Raw genomic sequence first — 25,129 nt, forward strand, 5'->3', positions numbered from 1 at the left:
TGCTATGTGGAATACCAAAAAAGATTACCATAATTTTGGCTTTATAGGCTATTAACCTGTCTCATGTGAATCATGCCAGCTGCCCTTCATCTAGATAACTTTGTATAATTACTTTTTTCAATGACTGGTTTATATGGGTACATTATCTGATACCAGGTTAGATCCCTCGGTAAAAACAAGGAAAAAAAAGAAAAAAATACCACTCTGATTCCATTTCCTCCTAAGCATATGCATAAGTCAGCACAAAGATGAGCATTTAAGAGTAGAGAGCTTTCACAGATTCTTGCCTCAGTGCAGGAAATCTTTAAGAGCTTTGACGAACACTTCTCTGCAATGGTTTAGATAGGGATGATCTTGCCTACAGCAGTAGGACTACTGCCACAGGAGTGGGACTGGCTGCTCTGAGGTCCCTTCCAGGCCTATTTTCAATGAATTTATGATTCCATTTAGTTTCCCAGTGAACAGTGTAGCTTTGTTAAAATGCACACATCTCTATTCGAGGCTTTGTGCTCAGTTGTCTTGCGTATCGCTTCCTAAGGAAGCTTTCTAGGATAATAATCATCTTGAGCAAGAGAGTGGGAAAGCTTTTCACAGTCCTCCACAATTGGCCTCCATTTACATAAAGTGATTCTTTATACTTCATCTAGTTTTCACCAAATGCCCTGACCCCTTTCACTTAACTAGGATTCCTTCCTAACAAATTCGTTGAGTATCCATTATCTCTAATGTAAATAATAACCTAGAAGACCATTCTGAGACAGTTCAATCAGTTTTAGAATTAGGACAACAAAGATTATAACCAGTGGCATTAAGTACTAAAGTATAGTAATTATTAGATTATAATAATTATTACTATACTAAAGTATTGTAATTATAGTAATTATTAGTAATTTCTAGGATAATATAAATTATCATCCTAGAAAGCTTAGAAATCTGTTTCTAAGCACTTGGAGAGGAAAATGATTAGGAACAGTCAGCATGGATTCACAAAGGGCAAGTCATGCTTAACCAACTTTGATTGCCTTCTATGACAAGATGACTGCTTCTGTGGATGGGAAAAGAGTGGATGTGGTGCACCTTGACTTTAGCATATGACTTCCCACAACATTTTCACAAGCAAGCTAAGGAAGTATGGGTTGGATGAGTAGACTGTGAGGTGGATAAAAACTGTCTGGATCATTGAGCTCAAAGGGTAGTATTCAATGGCTCAATGTCTAGTTTGCAGCCAGCATCAAGTAGACTGTCCCAGTTGTTGGTCCGGGGGCCAGTTTTGTTCATTATCTTAATCAATTACCTGGAAGATGGGATGGAGTGCACTGTCAGCAAGTTTGCAGATGACACCAAGCTTGGGGAGTGGTGTATATACTGGACAGTAGGGATAGGATTCAGAGAGACCTCAACAAACTGGGGATTAGATCAAACGAAATCCCATGAGATTTGATAAGGAAAAGTTCAAAGCCCTGCACTTAAGGTGGAACAATCCCATGCACCACTACAATCTGAGGACCAACTGGCTAAGCAGCAGCTCTGCAGAAAAGGACCTGGGAGTTACAGTAGACAATAAGCGGAATATGAGCCAACAATGTGCTCTGGTTACAGAGAAGGCTAATGTCATACTGGGCTGCATTAGTAGGGACATTGCCAGCAGAGCAAGGGAAGTCATTCTTCCCCTCTATTCAGCACTGGTGAGGCCACATCTGGAGTACTGTGTCCAGTTTTGGGCCCCCCACTACAGAAAGGATGTGGACAAATTGGAGAGAGTCCAATGGAGGGGAATGAAAATGATAAGGGGGCTGGGGTACATGACTTATGAGAACAGGCTGAGGGAACTGGGTTTATTTAGTCTTGAGAAGAAGAGACAGAGGGCATGATTTAATAGCAGCCTTCAACTACCTGAAGCGGGGTTTGAAAGAGGATGGAGCTGGACTGTTCTCAGTGGTGGCAAATGACAGAACAAGGAACAATGGTCTCTAATTGCAGCAAGGGAAGCATAGGTTAGATTTTAGGAAGAACTTTCTCACTAGGAGGGTAGTAAAGCATTGGAACAGGTTACCCAGAGGTGGTGGAAGCTCCTTCCTTGGAGGTTTTTAAGACCCAGCTAGACAAAGTCTCAGCTGGGATGATCTAGTTGGGGATGGGCTTGCTTTGAGCAGGGAGTTGGACTAGATGATCTCCTAAGGTCCTTTAATTTCTATGATTTTATACTTTAATATGAATAATATATGCATATACTACAAATAAAAAGGAGACAGGCCAGCATGTAATCTCAACATAAACACCTCGAGTGTTTAGAATGTGTAATTGTACAGCATTAGTTGACTCCTGTCTGCTTATCTTAAAAGCAAAAGTACAAAAAACCCCCAAGTATCTGACACACATCATTATTATTGGTATCTGTGTCTGTCACTCTTAGCAGCAGAAACATACAAATGAAAAACAATATTCTTCCCCAAATAATTATTAAAGAATGGGTTCTGTGAGCAGTTCTTTCTTTGGGCAGAAGGAAGGATAAACAAAACAAATATACCCTTTTCTTTTCTCTTCTACCTTACACACTGTAATCTCATGTTCTTCTTCCTTGGGTGTTTTCTCACAGAGAATTAGTGAATAGATTATCTGCAGCCCCCATGCTGCAGTGTTTTTTTAATTCCCTTGTTTGTCAGTGCAGACTTCTACCCTACCTGGCCTTCTAGCATAGGGACTTGCCTTTTGTTAGCAAAACATCCTTTCTTTTTTGAAAGTAATCTAAGGGAAAAAGCAAAATACTGAGCATTATAGTTAGAAGTAGCTTGTCAGTGAGCCTGGCAAAATGAGTGAGGAAAAGGAACTTGCAACATGCATTCAGAGGGAGAAATCAAATGGGTTGAGAAGGAAGAATATAATTTGCCTTTCCTTCTTCAGTTTTGACAAAATCCATAATATATAAAATATATTAAAAATGAAAAATGTTAGCCAAATATTTCTAAATGAACAGAGTATATTCTGTTTGTTGTGAATTACATGAGGGGATTTAGGATTAATTTATTTCATCCAAATCATTTCACATATTCCTGGTTCTTGAAGGTGTTATATTTTGCAGATTATTAAAATGTTTTATTAGCTTTCAATTACTAAACTTTTAACTGTTTTAGATTTATTTTATCTTCAATTTAAAATTGGCTTTTGTTTATATTTAATATATCCTAAAAACAGACAAAAGTAGACATGCAGTAAAATTCAAACATTGGTCTATCATATATAACTCTATGCATATTACTCTAGTCAAAATGGCTTTCTTATCCACATCTATTAAAATCACAGTGCTATAAAGCATTGGAAAATGTGCGTTAGTCTTAGGGTTGGTCAGAAATATTTTTGAATTAAAACTTTTTTTTCCAAAGCAAGACTTGGGGGTTTTTTGTAAAAAAACCACTTTTCATGAATTGCCAAACTAAGGCAAGACTGAAAAAAAATACACAAGCATTTTTTCAGTATCTTTCAACTAAAAAAGTTCTGTTTTTCCATTCACAATAACTTTTTGTTTTGAAATTTAATCAATTAAGAATGGTAAACACCAGAGTAAACATTTTCTAAAATCATCCGTATGAAAGATGTAGTAGAATTGATTACTTCCTCACAACAGATTTAAGATTTTGACATTTTGCCTGAGATCAAGTTAGGAAAAAATTTTGTTGACTTGAAAATGTTCATAGGATGGAAAAACCCTAGTTCCCAATTAACTCTTTTAAGTGTTAACTCAATTTCACTTCATCAATTTAATCTTGTAAAGGCTATAAAGTATTTTAGAAAGCAGCATAGAGTATTTTCTTAACTGTAATCTCCTTTTTACTGCTGCATAAATTCTTTTATTCTAATTCTATGTATCCTACATAAAATATAAGGTATGCATAAATTATGGTTTGGGTATATTTTTCGGCATAAATAAAATTAATCTTAAAATTCTTTATGTTCTGAGTTTATTTTCTTACAAGATCAGCATGTTACAATTACCTATGGAATAAATGGAATTTGGGGGTATCTATGCATGTGCTCTGGTGTGGGGGGGAACATTAATTAGAGCAGATTTGAGTGCCACTCTAATTAAAGTGCCTGCAGCATCACGTGTATTTAGCATCCTGTGATTCAAAATGGCAGCGGTGGCACTTGAACTAAAGCTCATATATAACATAGACAAGCTTTAGCTCAAGTGCTCTCACCACTATTTTGCAGCACAGGGATGCTGAACAGACATGACACACAGGCTGCTGGAGCACATTAATTAAAATGTTCCGGTAGATTCATTTAATCAAGTCTGCTCAAATGCATGCTAATTAGCATGCATCTGAGCAGACATCCAGTATATAGGTGCCCTAAATGGTCTACTGTTCTTCTATAGAGGGACAATAACGTATGTAGCTGAACAGTCATAACATTAATCAAGTACTCATTGTTAAAGTGCATATATAATTTACTAGATTTGAGTGACTGTTAATGAATACTGTAATTTATTTGAAAAAATGCATTTTTTTTTTTACATCACAGACGACGTGTCCGCATGAGCTACTCACTATTCAGTAGCCTAGTAATCCTGCACAGTAGCACGTCACAGCACAAACAGTGCTATTACTGAGCAATATGATTAGGCTACTGTGTGGTAGTGTCGTTAAAAAGGCGTTCACTGGTGATAGTACTGGTACAATTCAGATGATTATACAAGTACTAAATAAATGTGTAGTAACCACTGCACATTAATGAACCTGTAGATGTGCCTAGTGGGTGTGTCTACACATGCAATTAATGTGACTGAATAAACTCTGGTGCAACTTGAGCTGGAGTAAACTAATCCTGACATCACCATCTACATGTGTGTTTAAGCATAGTAATTTACTCCTCCATTAGATAGAACCTGTGTCAGACAGGATTATCTGACGGTGCTGTAATTAGTCTACACCAGCCCAATTGCTGTGCACATTTGGATGATGATGCTTAACTGTGTAGTATATTAGTCTATTGCCCAGTAAAGCACACATGTAGACATGCCCAGACATGTAGACATACCCATGTATTTTAACAGAATCTGGGAGAAATTCTATCAGTTATTTCTGCCAATTATATTATTACTTAAAGATAACACTTAAATATTTTTTAAAGTCTTTTAGTGTTTAGAGATATATTTTCCTTCTCTGCTTAGGTTCCACTGAACATATATGTGAAGATGATGTAAATCCTTGTGGAGATGATGCATACTGTAATCAAACAAAATCATCAGTTTTCTGTCGATGTAAGCCTGGATTTCAGAGAAACAAGAGGAATAGACAGTGTGAAGGTACAAAACATTTCCATCACTGCTAGGTTCATATCTTTGTATTCTAAAAACATAGTTCTTTCATAAGGATTATTAGGAAAGTTGCATATGCGTAATTATATACTAATTGATTAATTTTAATAAAAATCATGTGTGACTGTGGAATGTCAGTTTACATGTGAGATTTAGGGCTCATGAATGTGTGTTTGAAATTATACATGGATCACAAAATAGAATATGTACCTCTGTTGTGGAATGCTACCTCTAGGAACTTAGTTTTATTTTATTCTAGCCCAAATTTAGCAATATAAATTAATTACCACAGGGACTGTGAAAGAATTAGCATCATTTTGTGAGAATATATAAATACAAGGAATCACAATAAGAATATAGCACTCTTTAATACTAAAAGGTATTGAAAACTGCATATATTTTGCTGTTGAGCAGCTTGAAATGCACAAGGTATGGCATTTGAAGCATTCTTCAAAGATATTCACCTTATGTTCATTATGGCCTCTGCATATTTATACTTGAGAATTAATCATCACTAAATTCTCCTCTAGAAAGTACAGTGAATCCCTTATAGCACTGAATATTGAAAACCAAAGTTACAGAAGGCCTCGCTGGGTTAAATCACTTCAGATTTAATTTGGCAGAAGGTCCCTTTTATTTTGAAACACAGTGATTTTCAGGAGCTCCCTTAATTTCTGGTATATTTTAATTAAGTGTTATGTAGAGTGCACCGTTATGCATTCATTGTAATCTGTCATTGAGTCTTAGGAGTTATTAATCATCCCACCAAAAGCTCAAATTAAAAAAAAAGAATATTTAAGTGGTGTGTAATGTGCTCCTTCAAGTTCCTGGAGGCATACATGTGTACCTGCTTTTTTCTCTAGAGGTGCATACAAATGTTACATTTCAACCAGCGGAATCACAGTTACACTGGTTGCAATGCTTTATGTACAAGCATTCATGGCATTCAGCCATTTTAAAAAATGACAGGTGTGGTGGAAATCTTCACTGCATCAGACATGGTTGAAGCGCTAATTGATTGGGAGGCAAGTGTTTGAGTGAATATTTACACACAACCCCAATCAGCTGGGGAAGTGGGGATGCCCTCTAACATCCCAGAATGCCCCATACCCACCCCTGCTCTATTGTTTCAGCCCAAGTGATGGAGGCCTTCCCTTGACAATCAGGGGCTGGGAAACCCAACTCTGCTCCACAGCTCAGAGACTGTGGAGCTGTCAAAGCCCAAGTGGTGCTGGTGGGTGGCCAGTAAAGGACCACAGCCCATCCCTATCTCTCCCCTACCATTCCTGAGGCCCCTTAACCAGAGCCTCTCACCCAGACCTCAGCTCTGCTGTCTCCAAGCCCCTTTAACCCTTACCCCCACCCAGATATGGCCTGCCCCTGCCATTCCAGAGACCCCTGATCCTTCCCTATCCTCAAATCAGCCCACTCTGTGGTCCTTGTAGATCCCCAACCCCCCTCCCCCACACCACCACACAGACACAACACAGCCCACCTCTGTCCAATTCCCTCTTTTTCCCTTCCACCTGTTTCTGGCCCTCCACCCATTTTCCCTCTCCCTCTACCCAACACAGAACCTACTAGATGGACATCAGGTCATGTCAGTATGGGAAGTATGGTCAAGTCCTTGTGGAGGGTGATATCCCTAGCTTGGGGGCAGGAGGTGGGGTGGAGTCTAGGAGATGAATCCTGTCTCTTCTTGCCCCCAACCTATGGAGACTCCCCTCCCACATGAACATAGCCTACCTCTACACCCCCAGTTGATTTGAACTTTTGTCCATGCCCTGAGAGAATTTTTTTCCATTACTGCTTGGTTCATAGAACCTTCATATTTAACCATTTCATAAGAAAGCCAAGTGTCTATACCTTCCACACAGAAAAGGCAATATGATCTTAATTTCTGGTTCTAAAATTGAATCTTAATTTATATTTTTGATAATTCTCTTTTGTATCCTCTAAACTAAGAAGCAGTTTATCCTATACACTTTCCACAGCTGGGATGGTTGGGGAATATAGAAAAGGTTAAGTTTCCCTTGGGATAATAGCAGGTCTAATCAGAGGTCAGCATACCATGTTGGCCTCTGGTAGCTCTTAAGAGACCCACTGGTCTTTTTGCAGTATTAGAAACACCATTAGTAGTAGCATTGACAGCGGATCAATGGGAGTAATTATTTCCCTCTACTTGGCACTGGTGAGGCCACATCTGGAGTGCTAAGTTCAGTTGTGGGCCCCCCACTACAGAACAAATACAGACAAGTTCAAGAGAGTCCAGCAAAAGGCAACAAAAAATGGCTAGGGGGCTGGGGCACATGACTTATGAGGAGAGGCTGAGGGAACTGGCCTTATTTATTCTGCAGAAGAGAAAACTGAGAGGGGATTTGATAGCAGCATTTCACTACCTGAAGAGGGATTCCAAAGAGGATGGAGCTAGACTGTCCTCAGTGGTGGCAGGTGACAGAACATGGAGCAATGGTCTCAAGTTGCAGCAAAGGAGGTTTAGGTTAGATATTGGGAAAAACTGTCTCATGAAGAAGGTGGTAAAGCACTGGAGCAAGTTACCTAGGGAAGTTGTGGAATCTCCATCATTGGAAGTTTTTAAAGCCCAGCTTGACAAAGCCCTGGTTGGGGTGATCTAATTGGGGATGGTCCACTTCTAGCAGGGAGTTGGACTAGATGACCTCCTGAGGTCCCTTCCAACCCTCATTTTCTATGATTTTAAATCCCTTGCTGCTCTTCCTAGTGACTGTATGAAACTTTGGAGGAGTTAATGTAAATTTCTTTCCAGTTTTCATACGAGAAAATTTGTACAGGGTGATCTTAAATTTTGAACTATTATGCATTCTTTTTTCTACCATTGGTAAAAAAAAATCAAATTGCATGTATATAACAATAATTATAGTTCAGCCTATTTTTGCCACCTCCTGTTCAAGTAAGTAGTCCTTGTTCAGGTCACTGGTACTTTGGTTACCAAGTCCAATAAGGATACTGACTTCCCATCCCATTCCATTCAGCATAAACACAAGACCCAGATTTGTCAGGCTTTCTGTTTATTCTTTAGATTTGCTGATGTGGTTTTAGATGTGGACACTGAGTATTAGAATTATTTTCTCCTACCCCTCAGTATTAGGTTTTCTCTACATTTCTGCTTTCGTTTTCTGCCATGCTCTTCCAGCGTTTCTTCCTATGTTCCAAGGCCACCTCCTCTCTTCTGCTGTAGTAAGGTAGGCCTTGGTAGGGCTTTTAAAGTCTCTACCAACTGCGTAGTCTGTGGCAAAAAACCTCAGAAACTAAACCAAACCAAACCAAACCAAACTATATTGCTCAAGTGTATGCAGCTATGAAATCCTAAAGTAGGTATCCAGTTACAATCTGTTTGTTCACACAAATTTGTTAAATAACAGTCTTCCCCTTTTCACCAACAATTTGTTAATCTATTCTTCCCACTCAATTATTGTATACTAGTTAAGTTCAGAAGTAAGCATGATGTACAGACAGTTTGGGTTTTGTTGTTTTTCTTTTCTTTTTTTTCTTAAACTAAATTCATCACATTTATTTTTTAGGCTGTTCAGAACAAAAAATAATTGCTATCAATTCCTAACTGAATTATCTTTGGAAAAAGAACATTTATCCAGTGAAATTCATAGAGAATTAGCTACATAACAATAGCTAATATACACTTTAATAAAATTTACTTATTTCTGTATCAGTCTTCATTCATATCCTCAAAAGCACTTGACAGACTTTTTCTCAGAGGAAATAACAATGTGATTTGTACAAAAAATGGCAGCATGGAAAAATGCTAATGAAGAGAAATACCTAAGATAAAGAGCATTTTTTACTGAGAAGAAGCACTTCAGTCCTAGTTTGGGGCTTAAAGCATCAAGACAAGAAGACAGACAGGAGATAGAGGATCTAGATTTGTTTGTAATTTATCTTGAGATTAAAGCCAGCAATGAAATATCAGAGGAAAAAGGTTAGAAGCTTGAATGGAAGTTGTAAACAGATGATTTAAACTCCATTAGAAATTTAAATGAAGCAATTAAAGAGATGGCATTTAAATAAGTATTTGAGAATATTGGGGACACCAGACTACTTTTTGAGGTGCTCCAAAGTAGTGATTATATAAAAAAAGGATAAAGTTTAGTGATATATAAACCGAAAACATCACAGGTGTTTATAAAAGCTTATGCATCTCTTAATTATTTAGTCCAGGGGTTAGGAACCTATGGCCTACAGGTCAGATTCAACCTGCAGAGCATTTGCATCTGGCCTGCAGAACCATGGCTTCAGTGACATTCAGCAGTAGGGGCCGAAGTTTACCCCCTGGCTTCCAGTGGAAGAGCAGCTCTGCCTGTGCCATGTCACAGTTGGGTGGCATAAGCTCCCTACACCACGTTGGAGTCAAGTGGCAGGAAGAAGGAGCAGCAGTGGCTACAGCCTAATGCTCTCCAGCCTGACCTTAGGTGGGTCATCTTGGGCTCTCCCATTGCCAAACCATGAGTTGGTCTGTAAGGTGCAATTTTGCTCTGCCTCCTATCTGACTTCAGACTAAGCAAGTTAACTCCCTGTCTCAGGTGTCCAGTAAGGTAAGAAGGAGTTATGTAGCTTGAGAAAAGAAATCGGCATAATGTAAATATACTGTAGTGTATTCAAGGCTGTTGAGATAAAAGTGCTGTTTCAAATATGTGAGAGAATATGGGAGGAATATCTTCCTTTAAAAAACTTTCTTAAGAGCCTGACTGTGAACTCAGTAATCTTACCGATGAACATCTATTTACCAATTTCCCTTGGACTTCCCAAATGCTTGCATACATGATAACAGTTCAGTAACCTAAAGAGTTGGAACACACAAAAATAAGCAAGGTGTCAAGTGAAGCACTTCTAATACATAGTAAAATGCATTTTTTTTTTATAATATGGAATGAGTCAATGGAAATGTTGCTATTACCCCAATATTTTCATCTTCCAAGTTCATTGCAAGCATTAATTAGTAAAGATGGAGTGACACAGGTAGGAAATGTAAGGGAAAAGGGAAAAACAAAATAAGATTAGAAGAGAATCACAGAGAAAATGTTTTGATCACATTTGAAGTAAGGTAAGTGGCGGTTTTGACAAAAGCATGAGTTGTATGAGGAGAGTACATCCTGTTGCTTAAAGAAGGTCTGAAGTGTTTGGGAGTTACTTAGAGTGCTAAATACTTCAGCCAAGCATGAATTATACTATGATGAAATTCTTTTTTTCCCTAGACATCAATGAGTGTATGATATTTGGCACCTGCTCCCAACGCTGTACTAATGTTAAAGGATCATTCAAATGCATATGTGAAAGAAACTACAAGGAAAGAAATAACAGCTGTATAGCAAAAGGTAAGATTATGAAAATCAAAATGGGTTGTGATACTTAGCTAATTATTTACAGGGTTATTTAAATAGTGAATTGATAATATATCATTGATAATAATATGACTATATTTAAGTCCTGTTAAGGAAAATTAGAAATATTTTAAATGAAATTTCCTTCTCAAAATTAAAATACCAGTCTGTTTTTCAGTAGCCATCAGCAAACACGCCCTTCAAGTGCATTTCTGCAAAATACAGCTTCTCTATTTTAAATTTAATTTAACTTCCCACAAGGAAAATAAGAAGATTATTAATATTTAAATACAAATGTGTATCAAATCAATGATAAAGGTCTTATCAAATCATGTAGGTATTCTGCTGAACATTTTAGAGACCAGAGCCTAGAATCAGATCTTTTTCTTGGTGACATTGTTTCATGTTTGCTGCATGTCTCTAGCAGGGTAGCTGAGGGTTTGCTGAGAAGCCTTGGACAAGTTATTTTCAGTAGTGTGATAGTATACATTGGGCAGAGATTGTCAGTATACTATGTACACAAAATGCTGTACTTTTCCTATCACAGAAAGATTTCAGTCCTTAGGAAATAATAACAATTGCTCTACACACACTAAAACATCTATGTGCATTCACAATCATCATCTATTACTGGAGGAATGGATAATATCAGCAAGACAAAGGGTCAGACTATGTTCCTGATAGTGAGCAGTTAGTTGTATTTGTGAAGAACATCCAAGAATTGCACATTAAGACTGTGTAAAGACATTTGGGGAGGTTAGGGGGAGGTTAGTTTGCATTTAAATGCCCACCCAATTTAAGGTAAGTCAGGATGGGGCCTGCTAATGGAGGATTGGGGTGTCAGGGGGCTAGTGAGGTCTGCCTGAGGGTTTGGCAGGATCAGGAAGGTTTATAGGGTCCACAGAGGGGCTTGAGGGCTCTCTTCCCCACAGCCTAGTATTCTAAGTTATTTTTTAGACCCCCAACTCCTGGAAGAACAGTCCCCACACCTGGTGAACAGTCCATTTACTTGCTCAGCCCCTGCACTGGTGAATGCCAGAAAAAGCAGCATAAGAAGTGGCTTGGAGGATGGGGGTTTGGTGGCATCAGGGGGAAGTCATCTATCTAGCGGTCAAGGGAAACAGCGAGGGGCGGAGGAGGAGGGGGCTAAAAGTAGCCCAATGTGGAGGAGGGAAAAGCACAGCCCTAGCACTGGGGCTGGTGGCTGGGCTTTCCCAGCCTTGGGGCTGCGCTAGGAACTGTACAGACGTTGGACAGTTAGATTGGTCTAAAAATGGTCAACCCAATCTAATTTGAGTTAATTTAGATGAGGTTGGCCAATTTTAAATCAATCTGTCCTGAACTTTTGTACAGTTTGCACTTACATACACCTAACTAGTGCAAACTCTGCACCTGGGCAAGCTAAGTTATATTGGGTGACTATTTTTAACCTGATCTAACTTTCCTGTAACCTTCCCGAGTGTCTGTATGAGCCTAAATTTGCCTTTTGGTATCTCTACCCATGAATTCTGAAGGAGAATTGTTGGCTAGTTTCATTTTCTAGAATGTCTTCCCATTCATATGGCAAGTGGTATATATAACAATGTGGCACAGCACTAAGTCACTGTTTCCTCTTGTATTTCTTATGAAAGAATTCTCTTTGTGTACAGTTTTGAGCTATAATTGTCCAGTTAAAGTCAATTAAAAAAACCCATTAGTTTCAGTGAAAACAAAGACATTCACATTTCCAATTTGGCAGAGCAGGTTCATAAAACAGTTCTGAAATACTGACAGGTTTGGATTGATATGTTTATTTAAGATCTTTAAAGTACAGAGTGAATATTGAATATGATATATTTTGATCACAAAGCTTCTCTTCCCCTTGCCTTTTTGTCTGTCTCTTTAAATTACAAACTCAAGAGAAGAACTGAGGATGAACAACATCTAATGCATTGTAGCATTACCAGAACATTATACTTACTATTACTACTAAAAGTGTTGTAGTGTTTAAAAGCCCAAGCAATCACAAGCCAAGTTAGTTGTTAAGATTATGAAATTATATTAAATGAACATGAGACAAAAACACAAATGAACAATATTCATTATTGTATTAGTTGATATTTACTTTATTTTTGTATTTCATTATAATAATCTCCAGGCTCTGAAGATCAAGTTCTCTACATTGCTAATGACACTGATATCCTGGGTTTTATATATCCATTCAACTACAGTGATGTTCATCAACAAATTTCACATATTGAACATAATTCAAGGATAACGGGAATGGATGCATATTATCAAGGGGATATGATTATTTGGAGTACTCAGTTTAATCCAGGAGGGATTTTCTACAAAAAACTCCTTGGAAGAGAAAGAAGACAAAGTAATAGTGGTTTGATTGTAAGTTGAAAATTACAAGATGAATCATTTCTTTATTTACTTATTTTTACATTTTCAAAGCTATACATACCATTTCTCCAGGATGAATGATCTAATTTATACAGCTGCATGTGATCATATATTAAATAACAGTTCTACCTTATCATGTGTTTATTGAAATCCTATGTGCTTCAAAATAAATCACTTATGCCTTTCTGTAGTAATTTTCTAGGACAATCGTATTCTGGAGAGAGTTTTCAGGGGTTCACAGGGGCCCCTTGCTATAATTCTTCCATGAAAGTGAAGGTTGGTATCATGCATCTTTGGACTTGACCCTCTCTCTGGACACTGCTACATATTTGGCTGAGAAAAATCTCCTGAAGTGCTATATTCAGATAAAGTACATTTAATATCTGAGAGGCAACGATTTTTTGTGATATCTTTTATTAGACTGGCTGAATAGTTGGAAGAGCTGTTGGACAAGCTTTCAGTCTTCCACGTGCCCTTCTTCATGTCACTTTACTATCCAGTAATTTTGTAAAGTGCACCCTTCCTTCATTTTACTTGAACAAATAGAAGTCCCCCTCTCACATATTTCTTTCTTTGCGAAAGTCCACAAATTTCCTGAAATGTGAATTTTGGCCAATGAACAAAATTGTTGAGTCCTTTTAAGAGTACTAATCCAGGGCATTGAGATCTGATATAGACATAACCTAACCTTATACAAATAATTGCAAAATGAGTTATGCTATAGTCCTGTTAGAGATGTCAGTTTTTGGTGTTTGTGTTTTACAAATAAGCATATCCTTTTCAAATTAAAAAAACCCAAAACTTTATATGTGCAAAACAAAAAAGGCATATTAAAGTATGATAATGTATATATCTATGGTCTATTTTTTATCATTCTTAATACTTTAATAGCTTATTCAAAAAATATTTTCAGTTCTTACATGATGTTCTTGAAATGGGACCTGTTGCAATTGCTGTTTTTTCAAGTTTTTAAACCTTCCTGGTCAAGATATTTAATATTGTTTATTTCCAAATAATATGTGCAAAAAAATAATCTGACTGAATTAAATAGAACCAAACTCTTGCCAGACAAGTTTTGTAAAGTTAAGTGCAGATTTTTTCACTAAGACCTCTGGGAAAACTGACAGGTTCTGAGAAGTTTTAAGAATAGAAAAAAATGAAAGGCAATAAAACAAGTAGTTCATATAACTTAAAGGATAAAATAAATGAACTGGAAGGAGTGTATTCAGATCATAGAATTAAATTCCAGGAAACTAAGAGAGTGTTAATTTAAATACTTAAATAGAAGTGGGTGAATAGTTGGAAATAGCATTGTTGAATGTTAACATTGAAAACAGGTGAGTCTTACCTTGTTATGTATGTATATAAAATATACATACATACATATGTTTATGTATATGTATATATAGCTATGTATACACACACACACACACACACACACACACACAAACACAGTTGCATAATATGCATTATATAATGTATTAGGAAATATATACTATTTTTCATATTTAGTATTACATGTCATGTCACGTCACGTCATGTCACGTCACATATTATTGTGTGCAAAATCTTAATGCTGGCATTAAAACATAGTGAACCATAGAAGTCAATGGTCAGTTTTCAATATGACAAAAAGTTATGAACCTTGTCCCACGTGACTTTCCAGATTATTAAAAATACTTTCATATAAAAAGGTATGTTCCAATTTGACAGTTTAGCAAATTATAAAAATATTATTTGGGTTACCTTCATTTACAGAAGCTGAGGTGGAACTTCAGAGGTAGTCAACAACAAATCGAAATGAATGAGTGGTGTTACAGCTAATTAAATTCAGTTGTTATAAATACAAGGGCATGGGCAATAGCAAGAAAGATTTCAACTACATTTAAGCTTTTGGTGAGCTAACATAAACTCAACCATTTGGGGGGGGGAAATCTCTGCACACCAACTCTTAATGTGCATAGTAGACAAAAATGGTGTTTGAATGCAAATAAAAATGGAAAATAACAGGAATATATTGATATATGCATTAATCTGTGCGGGCCGGGGGCGAGCCGGGCCCGTCTTTGCGCATGCGGACTGTGGCCAGCAGCCCGGGCATGCGGGGCCAGAGAAAACCGCGGGGCGGTAAGGTACGTGCAAGCTAGTATTAGTTACGGAGGCGTAGTGGCTGATTGAAAAGATTATTAACTTACACCCAAGATGGTCGCGGTGTAGGCTGGACAATTTTCCAGGTGCAGCTCCGCTTAATTCCTCGTTGGAGGACTCTGACAAACTTGGTTCTTTGGCCCCGGAGTGGTTTAGGCTCCATGGATTCGGCAATTCTTTCCTCACGGAGTGGCGGAATCTCCGTGGGTTTTGCTCGGTTCCCAGGTCCCCCAGAGCTGTTAAGACTCCGTGGGTTCGAAAATTGGGCATATAGGATAGGGATACGTCTAGGATTGCGCTCAGCGACGGGGAGAGGCTAGAGGCTGATCAGACCTCTGTTGCCTGCTTGAAATGCGTTGGGTCCGTAAGGATCCGCAGCGCTTAGAGATCTGCACACAGGGTGAAGACTTCTCCTCCTGATGTCCGTGGAGTCCTCCAACTTGGGTGGAAACCACTCAAGCTTTTTATACGGCTAGCAAGCCAATCACTAGCCGCCACGTGTGCATAATTTAGAACTAGCCAATAATGGGGCTCGAATTATAATACGAATGGCGGGAACTCTTTGCAAGGAGCATTTCTCCTCTGTAGCAGAGAAATGCACCCTGCAAAGAAAGCTACAAATTTGGCAGGAAATTCTCCATTGCACCAGGGTTCTCTTCTGCAGCAGAGAACTCGATCGTGCAAGAAAGCTGTAATTTTAGCGGGAACATAATTTAGCATTGCTGAAGCACACACAAACAACAAATCACAACTTTGGGTTGTGACATAATCAATCTATATAAATACATATACAAAATATTTTACATGTAAAATCATATCCTCACCAGAAATACTGTGTTCATGTGTCATCACATCCTCTGACAAAGCTACAGTAGATAAAGCATTTGCAGAGAAAAATGATAAAATTGATAGACATATAGAGACTAAAAATTGTGGGGAATGTTGAGAGAAGAAATACATGGATATTATGACATTCCAAATAAATATGAGCTTCATGTCATTAAAAAATTTAAAGGGGAGATGTACACTATTTTGTATTTATTATCTTTGTGGTGTATGTAATTACATGGCCAACTGCATGATCCTGTTATGATGCAAAAATAAGCTTAACATTTGTGAACAGGCATAAATGTCACTTCACCCTCATAAACAGAAGTGCTGATTTTTCCTTAATGTTCTTTCAGGCAGTTTTTACTTGAAAGAAAAATCATGGTAGATTGATAGTCATTTTACTGAATGCATTTCTAAGCAATTTTAAGGGCTCATTAGCATTTCTATGAAGGTAATGATGTGACCTTTATGTGTTTGTTTATGTAAGCAAGCCAAAATTAGATAATCTGATTAAATATTTAACATCTATTCTATTTGATTTTTTGAGCTAACATTAAGGCAGAGTGGAAATAATTTCCCTGTGACTAGTTCCTTCTTTAAGCCAAGGATTGTCCTGACAGGGATATTTTCTGAGATCCTAAGTTTTCCACATCCAGTGTGACTAGTACTGTATGTTCTCCCTAAAATACAAAATCTCTTCTGCTTGTCATTTAGCTTTTATAATTCTGCAAGCAAAATTCAAGTTCAAATTATGAAGACTTAATTCTAGTTCATTTTCCTGGTAAATGACCATTTCTTCTTTCAGTATCTTTACACATGGATTCTACTCTGGTTGCGTATATTCTCCCTGGATAAGAAATCAGAATCTATTATTAACCAGCAGTGCCAGTTGGGGTTCAATCATGTATCCTGCATGCCCTGGCAACACAGAGACCAGGATAACCCCAGTCCCTGCTCCATTCATTCCAGAAATGAGTCAGAATAACCTTGAGTATCATCTTAACTACTTCATTTCTTTCTTGTTAAGTACTTGCTAGTATAGTTACTGTGTGGTTTGATAAATTATTTGAGCCTATTGCCAGAAAAAAGAATAGTTGTTCATTAATTAAGATGAGACAGGTCCACTACCAAGGCTTACTGTTCAATAGCTGATTCAAAATCTGGCTTTGAAACCTACCCATTGTCTGATTAGTTCATTTCTTTAAATGATAATCACATGAAGCATCTTTTTTCCTTGAGGGAAGCCCATCTCCCTACAAAATATGGAGTTTGTAAATCATCTTGTAAAGTTTATTTTTCTTTTTCAAAACTCCATTCAGTTTGGGCTTCATCCACAGGAAATGTCACTCTGGGCTCTCAGGGAATAAATGAACCTCATTCATCTTTTAAAATCCTCCAAGATTGTATCTTCGACATCCTCGTAGCAGTTAGTTTCTCCCACTGTCTGTGGAATAAAGAAGTACAGCTTTAAGTCTGGCTTTCCTATGTTACAAAACAAGAACAAGCCAGTACAAAATACATGACTAAGTCAGGAACAGTGAAACCAGTATTGACCATGTTACTGATCAAAATTGGTTTCTGCTACATAGTTATGAGTATCAAAGACTATAGTTAGGGTGACCATATGTCCTGGATTGGTTGGGACATTCCTGGATTTCAGAGGCCAGTACCAGGCAGCTGGTGAAAACTGTGTGTGTCCTAGGCATGAGCTGTGAAATAGAATGCCCAAAAAGACAACAAAATTGCCCTATTAGGTTAGCTTGATTAGTGGAATGGCCATTAAAAAAGGGGATTGTTGATACTTGTGAAAGTAAAAACAGTGTGTCATTAATGGGCCATTGACTCTTTAGCTTCCTCAATAATAATACAGCAGCAGGCAGGACGGAGGGAACAGAGGAGAGTGTCCAGGATTTCACATTGCCCTGGATTTCATATTGTCCCATATGGTCACCCAAACTATCTTTCATATTATCCTATAGTACTATCTTTCATATTATTCAGTACTGATACTGAGTACCTGTGTGGTACTGCCCTTCACGCCAGTACCAACTCACCTGATAACAGTACTTCCTTCAGTACCAGAGCTCCTGGTATGAGTAGCTTCTATAGTGGGGTCTTTCATTACTCCAGCAGAACTGCAGTATCACTCAACAACTGGTTTCCACTCCATGAAGTTCAGACCGATCTTGGTTCCAGAACCATGCGCACAATTCTGGAGAGCTCTCTTCTCCTAGCCAGCACTCGAGAACACCTGTGCTTTGAAATCCCCTTCATGTTTCAGTGCCTCCAACTGAAGAATTTTCTTCGCTCTAGTCTTGCTCTACTGATTTCAGCAGGAATTTTCTCTCCACTATTTGTGCATACTTTGAGCACCATTGTACAGCCTCTTCTTCTTCTACAAAGCTCAGAAGTCTTCCTCCCTCCCCAGTGCCCCTCTTCTTGATGTTACTCTCTTTGCAAATGATGGCATACTATTATGACCTTCAAACCTGGCCATACTGATCTTCTTAAAGTTCCAGATTCATGGTATCCAATAACTGAGTGAGAGAGGGTCTTGACTTTTACTATGATTGAAGAATTTTTCCAGAGAAACAGCTGTTGAGTGAAAGTAATTGTATGCATCACCAACTGTAGCAATTTCATCATTGTTTCTGCATGAAGAAGCCACTCTAGCAGTCTTTGTTATAACAATAGCAAGGTAAGTGTAAGACATTTCAACAATTCCTTAAAGGATAGAGATTCATTTAGCAATAGGGCAAGAGAAGCCGTAGAAACACAGAACTGTAGTTGGGAACCCTATTGGTATTGGAGCTCCCGGGTGTGGGAGTGCACCCTGAGTACCAGTGGCTAGGAACTCTGTCAGCTGATCACGGCTCCCAGCCAGGACCTCTGATCATTTGACCCATGCTCCAAGCCACATATTCAATTAAAAGTGTCATAGAAACCAGCAACAAAGTTATTACACATATTTTGTGTAATAACTTGATCACTTATTCTTCATTTTATCATGACATTGATTTAATGAACATGTACCCAGGTCACTACTTAAGCCGTGATTTAGTAGTTAAACACATCTTAAATGAAACATGTTTCAGGGGTCCTGTATCATAGCTCACTATTTATCCGAAGAGTAGTAAAACTATACTCCAATCCGTATCACATATCACATCGACAAATCACCTTATGAAAATAAACAACCAATAATATACTGCTGATAAAGAGCAGGGGAAACTAGGTCACTGCCAATGTGCTACCACTTCCTAATAATGATTAGCTTAATATAATATGCCCAGATGATCTTAGGAAAGAAGACCATGGAAAAAAGACCATCCCAATCAAGAAAAGCCATATGACAACCCTCCTCCCACCCTCCCCAAGGCAAAAGGGGAGGGAGTTACCCTCCCTCAAGTCTTGACAAGCTGTCATGGGGACATAATTACTTCTTGACCCCAGATCTGATGGTGAGTTTGAGACTGAGCAGAAGAGCAAGATCTTGCAATCAGGAACCTGAGAAATTTCAAAATACCCATAGGGTCATTAGCAATCAGTCAGAGCTGTAGCCAAGTTCAGTTCTTTTAGGAAAGTGAAAAAAAAAATCCTTCCTAGTGCCTACAGGTAAGCTAAGCTTGGATTTCCTAAATACCTTCTACACAGAGATAGCTACTTTTATATGCAGACCTCTAATAATGTTATTGAGCTCTCAGAACAGTTCATATTCTTTTTCTCCATTTCTTTGTTCAGAAAGCCATTCTAAAGCTTTACTATTCAAATATAGTGCCCTCCTAATTTCCAGTCTAAATTGGTAGACAAATGCAGTCATTTTCATCTTGTGCTAACACTGTTCTTTAAATCAAATAGCTCTTATCCTTCTCTGATATTAACCCCATGAATATATTACAAACATAGTAAAATACCCCTTCAATTTTAATTTTTCGAAATTATACTCATCTCATAAAATAAAATATCCCTCCCTTTACCATCTTAGAAGTCTTTCTTTGGAATTCAAGAATTTTTCGCACATAGATGGCCAGTCCTCTGCACACTGTACTCAGTGGGCTGTTACTAATGTATTGTACAGTGGTACTTGTACTTATTTATCTCTACTGAACTGCACCTAACACACCCTAGAATTACATTAGCCTTTTTCATGTGCAGATCACAATGGCCGATCAACATAATCCTAAAGTCAACCAACTGTCTTTCTTCCTTCCCTGCCTCCAGTCTGAAAGCCCCTCTTTTCTCAATCACAATGTTAAATAGAATGGATCCTAAAACAGATCCTGAGAAACTTTGCTAGTAATATTTTTTCCAGTTGGATAACTCAAATTTTAGTTAAACTTTTAGCGTTCTCTATCCAGTGTCTAGGGGCCAAGGTGTTATGCCCATATACAAGCACATTTTGGACCCATGGACATATTTAGCTTTAGTCTGTAGCATATCAAGGTTTAGTCATCAAAAGTTTCGCATCTCATTTAAGTCATTTGTGTATTTTTATTTCTATGTTCCAGGTACCTTAATGATGATGGCTGACATGAGAAGTAAAAACAACCTACCCCACATAAATTCAACTTGAAAAAGAGTGTGAAACATATAGGATCCTTTTGACATGCTCCTGTTTATGGGAACAATTTGTTGCAACAATTCTGAGGGCATGGCTAGATGCTGTAGAGACTGAATAAAATTAATGGTTATAAAAATTACAGCGAGGGACACAAACATACATTTAACTTACCAAAGCACGTGCAGATAGCATTTGAGGACTTAGGACCAAATCTCATGCCATCTATTAGTAGTATAAATATTAAGTATGGTCAGAAGGAACACCCACCAATCTTTTGCCCAATAGTAATTAGGAACTGATCCTGAAAGTGATAAGGAACTTACCCTTGAAGTGGTAGACCTCAGTTCTTGGGCCCATGCAGTCTGAGGAAGTTGGAACCATCTTCTGTTTCCCAGGAGCATGGCATAAACCAAAGCCTTGGACTAGGTAGAGCTAAAAGTGTCCTTCTTTCCTCCTGTTGAAACTCTGCAACCTAGCAGAAAGGAATGCAAGAGAAATGGGGTCAGAAGATTAAGGAATAGGGAGCCTAATTTCATAGCCTAATGCATATGCTATGCCACCAGGGATCAAACCTGTGACCTCCAAGAAGGAGAAGTTATTGCTCTTGTAGTAGCTGTAATTTCTACATCTATGTGAGTAAATCCCATAAGTCACCTGCTTTCCCCTTGACTGTCAAAGTAGCTAGCTAGAATTTGAGGTCATTCCATTTGGGATGTTTACATTTTATAATTCCACTATGTTTGATACAGTGAAGATAACATCTAGCTTTTAGATAACCAGTCATTTCTTTAACTTGCCAAACCATGTAATGAGTAAACCAAAATATTTTATAACCACTGTCTATTAACCAAGATTGTGCAGTTCAAGATTTTCTTACAAATCAATCTGACTCAGAAAGACTGATAGACTTCTCACATATATTTGTGAAGCACTCATCTTTTACTGCTTTAACACATAATTGTTCAGCAGAGTAATTAGTTTTCCAACATTGCTTTATTTCTAGTCTTTCACAGCACTTACATGTAATTGATCAGCAGACTAAATAGTTTTCCAATATTGCTTTAGCATTGTTGCTTAAATTTGGTACATAAACATCTGACAGTTCCTTAATTGTAACTTAGATTTTGAAATGAAAATCTCCAAAGGTTCAGTTGTGTCTTTTATGGCTAGCCTGAGTAGTGACTTTGATCTGTAAAACTGGGCAGTAAACTTAAACAAGCTTCACCTGTGTTTGCAGTAATTACATTTACCCAAAAAATCAGTTTCATCTAAGGTATTTACATGCCAAGGGCTTTCCACAGAGATGATAGCTGTAAATTTCTATTATATTTTACTATGAAACATGTTGTAACTTGATTGAAATAGGTGCATTAAATTAGTAGATAGCAGAATACTGAGTGTTTGGAGTTTATTGACAGAAGCAAAAGATCATTGCATTTTCTCCTGTGACAACAATAAATGATGTTGCCACTGACAGACATGATCCTTTGAAAATGTAGATTGGGAAAAATATGTCAAGGCATACTGAAATTTGTTATGATTTAAACTAAGGTGAAAAGAGTATACAGGGATATTTGGGAATTAAAAGAACTGTATCATAATATGAAGTGAAATACAGCTTGAGTGTAGTGCATTCTGTATGTTAGCCTGTCAAATGGTTCTGCTTACCCCTCTAAAAACAAGTTCCAAATTACTTTTGAAATATGTCTTTATGATGTTTAACTATTACCTGCAGGGTTGTGAGGGCATTCGCTACCTCTTGGTTATTTATTAAATATAAGATAATTTTTAATTCAGTAATTTTGCTTTTAAAAGAGAACTTGAATAAGCTCAATTCTGTGGGTTTCTACCAGTTTCAGCAGAGATATGACAATATCTTCCATACTAAAGAAATATGAGGGCTGAGTTAATACCCATTGCAAATCAATAATGTAGGCAAATTGCTATGTAATTCAAGTTGCAAATATCTGAACTGTATCAAATAATTCTACAAATATTTCCAATTTATACTTCTTACTAAAGGAATACCAATTTTATTCATTGTTACTTTTATTCAGTGACTCTTACTGTTTTTTACATAGCATAACTATGCAGAGGTTGACCCCTAAGGATAAACATCACTTGCTAATGTATCACATATACAAATATGCACATGCATGCCAAAGCCTCATCAGAATAACTCAGTTCCTCCCAGCTTGCTTCCAGCCAATATAATCAGAGTCCTTCTACAAGTTCATCTTCTTTCCTTCAGTTGTGCAGTTTGTGATTTTCACCTTGTTTTAATAATTTAAACTATGTATGCTACTCAAAACAATTGTGGTACAGTGATGTTGTGTTGCTACTATCAGTCTGCAAACTTAACAGTTTACTCCAGTTTAATTTATGTTTATTGATGCTACCTTCATGTGGAATTGAAGGCTGGCATAGTTTCACAAAGTTATAATTTTCAATATAATGCCAAAATGTCCATCATTGATCTATATATACTGCATACCTTCTATTCACTGGTGAGTCTTACTTGCTGAAGAGGTGTGTATCTATTTGGATTTGATACCTTTAGGGGACTCTCAACCTCAATTAACCTTAAACGGAGGAAGAAGATTCTGTTCGTAAGTAACATAGAGTCATCTTGTCAAAAATCTGTGTGTGTGTGTGGTTACGTATGGGAAGTAGTTTTTCCTGTATTTTTTGGAGAGAGAGGAGTACATTGATTTTGTTCTAATAATGTTATTAGTATAATCAAAATGAATGAGTAAAGATAATATGTAATATATCTATATCTGTTTGTGACAAGATGACTATGTTACTTAGGAACAGAAATTTCTTCTCTGTTTAAGATGATATAAGGTTGAAAGTCCCCCAAAGGTATCAAATCCAAAGGAAAGAATCCTAAAGCATCTGTTTTATCCATTCAGAGATAGTTCCTTTATAGAGTAAGTTGTAGAAGCCTGTTGGTTGTTACAGAATAGTTTGAAGACTCCAGCCTTCAGGTACATGTTCAGGGGCCATGGTGCCCTCCTGCCCCCATCAGCCCGCTATTGGATTTGTATCTAGATTAGCATACTCTCAGAGTATCTACATGTGCAATTCATGTGACATAATACATTCAGTTTTGTATCATGCCAGAGTTTATAGCTTCTAGGCACCACATTTACACATGTGCCCAGAATTGCAGCACATTGAGCTGGGTTGGAGCAGCCCTTACTGGCAGAGGACCCAGGGCTGCTCTGACTTGGCTCAGTGTACTGTGGAGGGGCTGGCTGGGGCACAAGGGCGCTCTAGTGTGGGACTATCTGGCAGGCAGTCTTCACACTGAAGCACCGTCACGCCCCAGCTAGCCCTGTCAGTATCTACACATATTTAGCCCTGTCAGCATCTACACATAAGTTGCTGTGCGCCAAAGAATGCCACTATAGGATAATGCTTGTGTTTACAAGCACTAACCAATGGCAGAATTCATTAGTTTCCTGTGACCTAATAGGGCCACACATATAATGTCATATTCAACTTGTAGGGGGTTCATGTTTTAGAGCACTGGTTGTGCCTGGCATTTGAAGGGGTGTGAGCAGGGGGCAAGCAGCCTGAAGGTGGGAGAAGACCCAATCAGGCGGTCACATGAGAGTCAGGAGGCCACCTGATTGGTAGAGGCCACAGAGGCTAGATATAAGGCTGGGCTCTGAAAGCAGAACTAGCAGTTACAACTGGGGAGCTAAAGGTTAAACATTTCCCGACCAGAGTACTGCTGCTCCCAGAACACCTGGAGGTCAAGGGTAGGAACTATGGGGATGGAGAAGGTTCCTGGTCCTGGGGAATGACTGAAAGCTACACTGTGCTGGGGAGGATGGCATGATGGGGCTGCTGGGGGCAGTCTCCAGGAAATGCCACACCAGTGTTTCCCCAGTAAAAGGTGAGTATGGGACTCTGGAAAGCCTCAGCCCCCACTGCCTTGTGGGTGACCCTGTGGAGGCGGAAAGGCTAGAGGAGCACACCCCTAGCACAGGGCCAGGCCCACTGCGTGGGGCCTGAGGCAGGGTCCAGGCTGAGAGACGTGGGCCTGAGACAAAGCCCAGACCCACTGAGTAAAGCCTGAGGCCCAAGGGGCTTCAGGCCCAGCAGCCCAGTGAAGGGCAGAGTAGAAGCCCCAATGAGGGGGCTTATTCTAGCCCAGTGAGGCTGGTTCTTATTCCAATTATCAGGAAACTGGACCATTTCTTGAGCAATTAAATGCCCTTGTCAAACTGTAACGAAATACATTTTGTAAATTCGTTTAGAATAAAATTCTTTATATTTATAGCATCAGCTCAGTCTTTTTAATAATAACTTTTTATTATTATTATTTACCATGTTAATAGAAGCTGGTCACCTTTTCTTAATCACTATAGTGGCACTAGCTTCATTCAGAAGTAGGGAAACAGTTGGCGAAATTTCACTTCTGTACTATCCGCTACTGTGAACCAGTGAACAAATGGATATTACCTGCTGGAGAAACTTCTCTGCTACTGAATATATTCA

General features: G+C 38.2%; 1 protein-coding gene across 5 annotated transcripts in view; it reads left to right on the forward strand.

Annotated features, from left to right (window-relative positions):
• Positions 1-25,129, forward strand: part of LRP1B (LDL receptor related protein 1B) — a 1,609,743-nt gene that overhangs the window by 1,489,242 nt on the left and 95,372 nt on the right. For all 5 annotated transcript variants that reach the window (XM_019480601.2, XM_059727405.1, XM_059727406.1 and 2 more), the window contains 3 exons: positions 5,171-5,305; positions 10,564-10,683; positions 12,827-13,068. In XM_019480601.2, coding sequence (XP_019336146.2) covers positions 5,171-5,305; positions 10,564-10,683; positions 12,827-13,068 — 497 coding nt within the window. The remainder of the gene's footprint in view (positions 1-5,170; positions 5,306-10,563; positions 10,684-12,826; positions 13,069-25,129) is intronic.

Source organism: Alligator mississippiensis, chromosome 4 (genome assembly GCF_030867095.1).
Source record: "Alligator mississippiensis isolate rAllMis1 chromosome 4, rAllMis1, whole genome shotgun sequence".
Classification (NCBI taxonomy): Eukaryota; Metazoa; Chordata; order Crocodylia; family Alligatoridae; genus Alligator; species Alligator mississippiensis.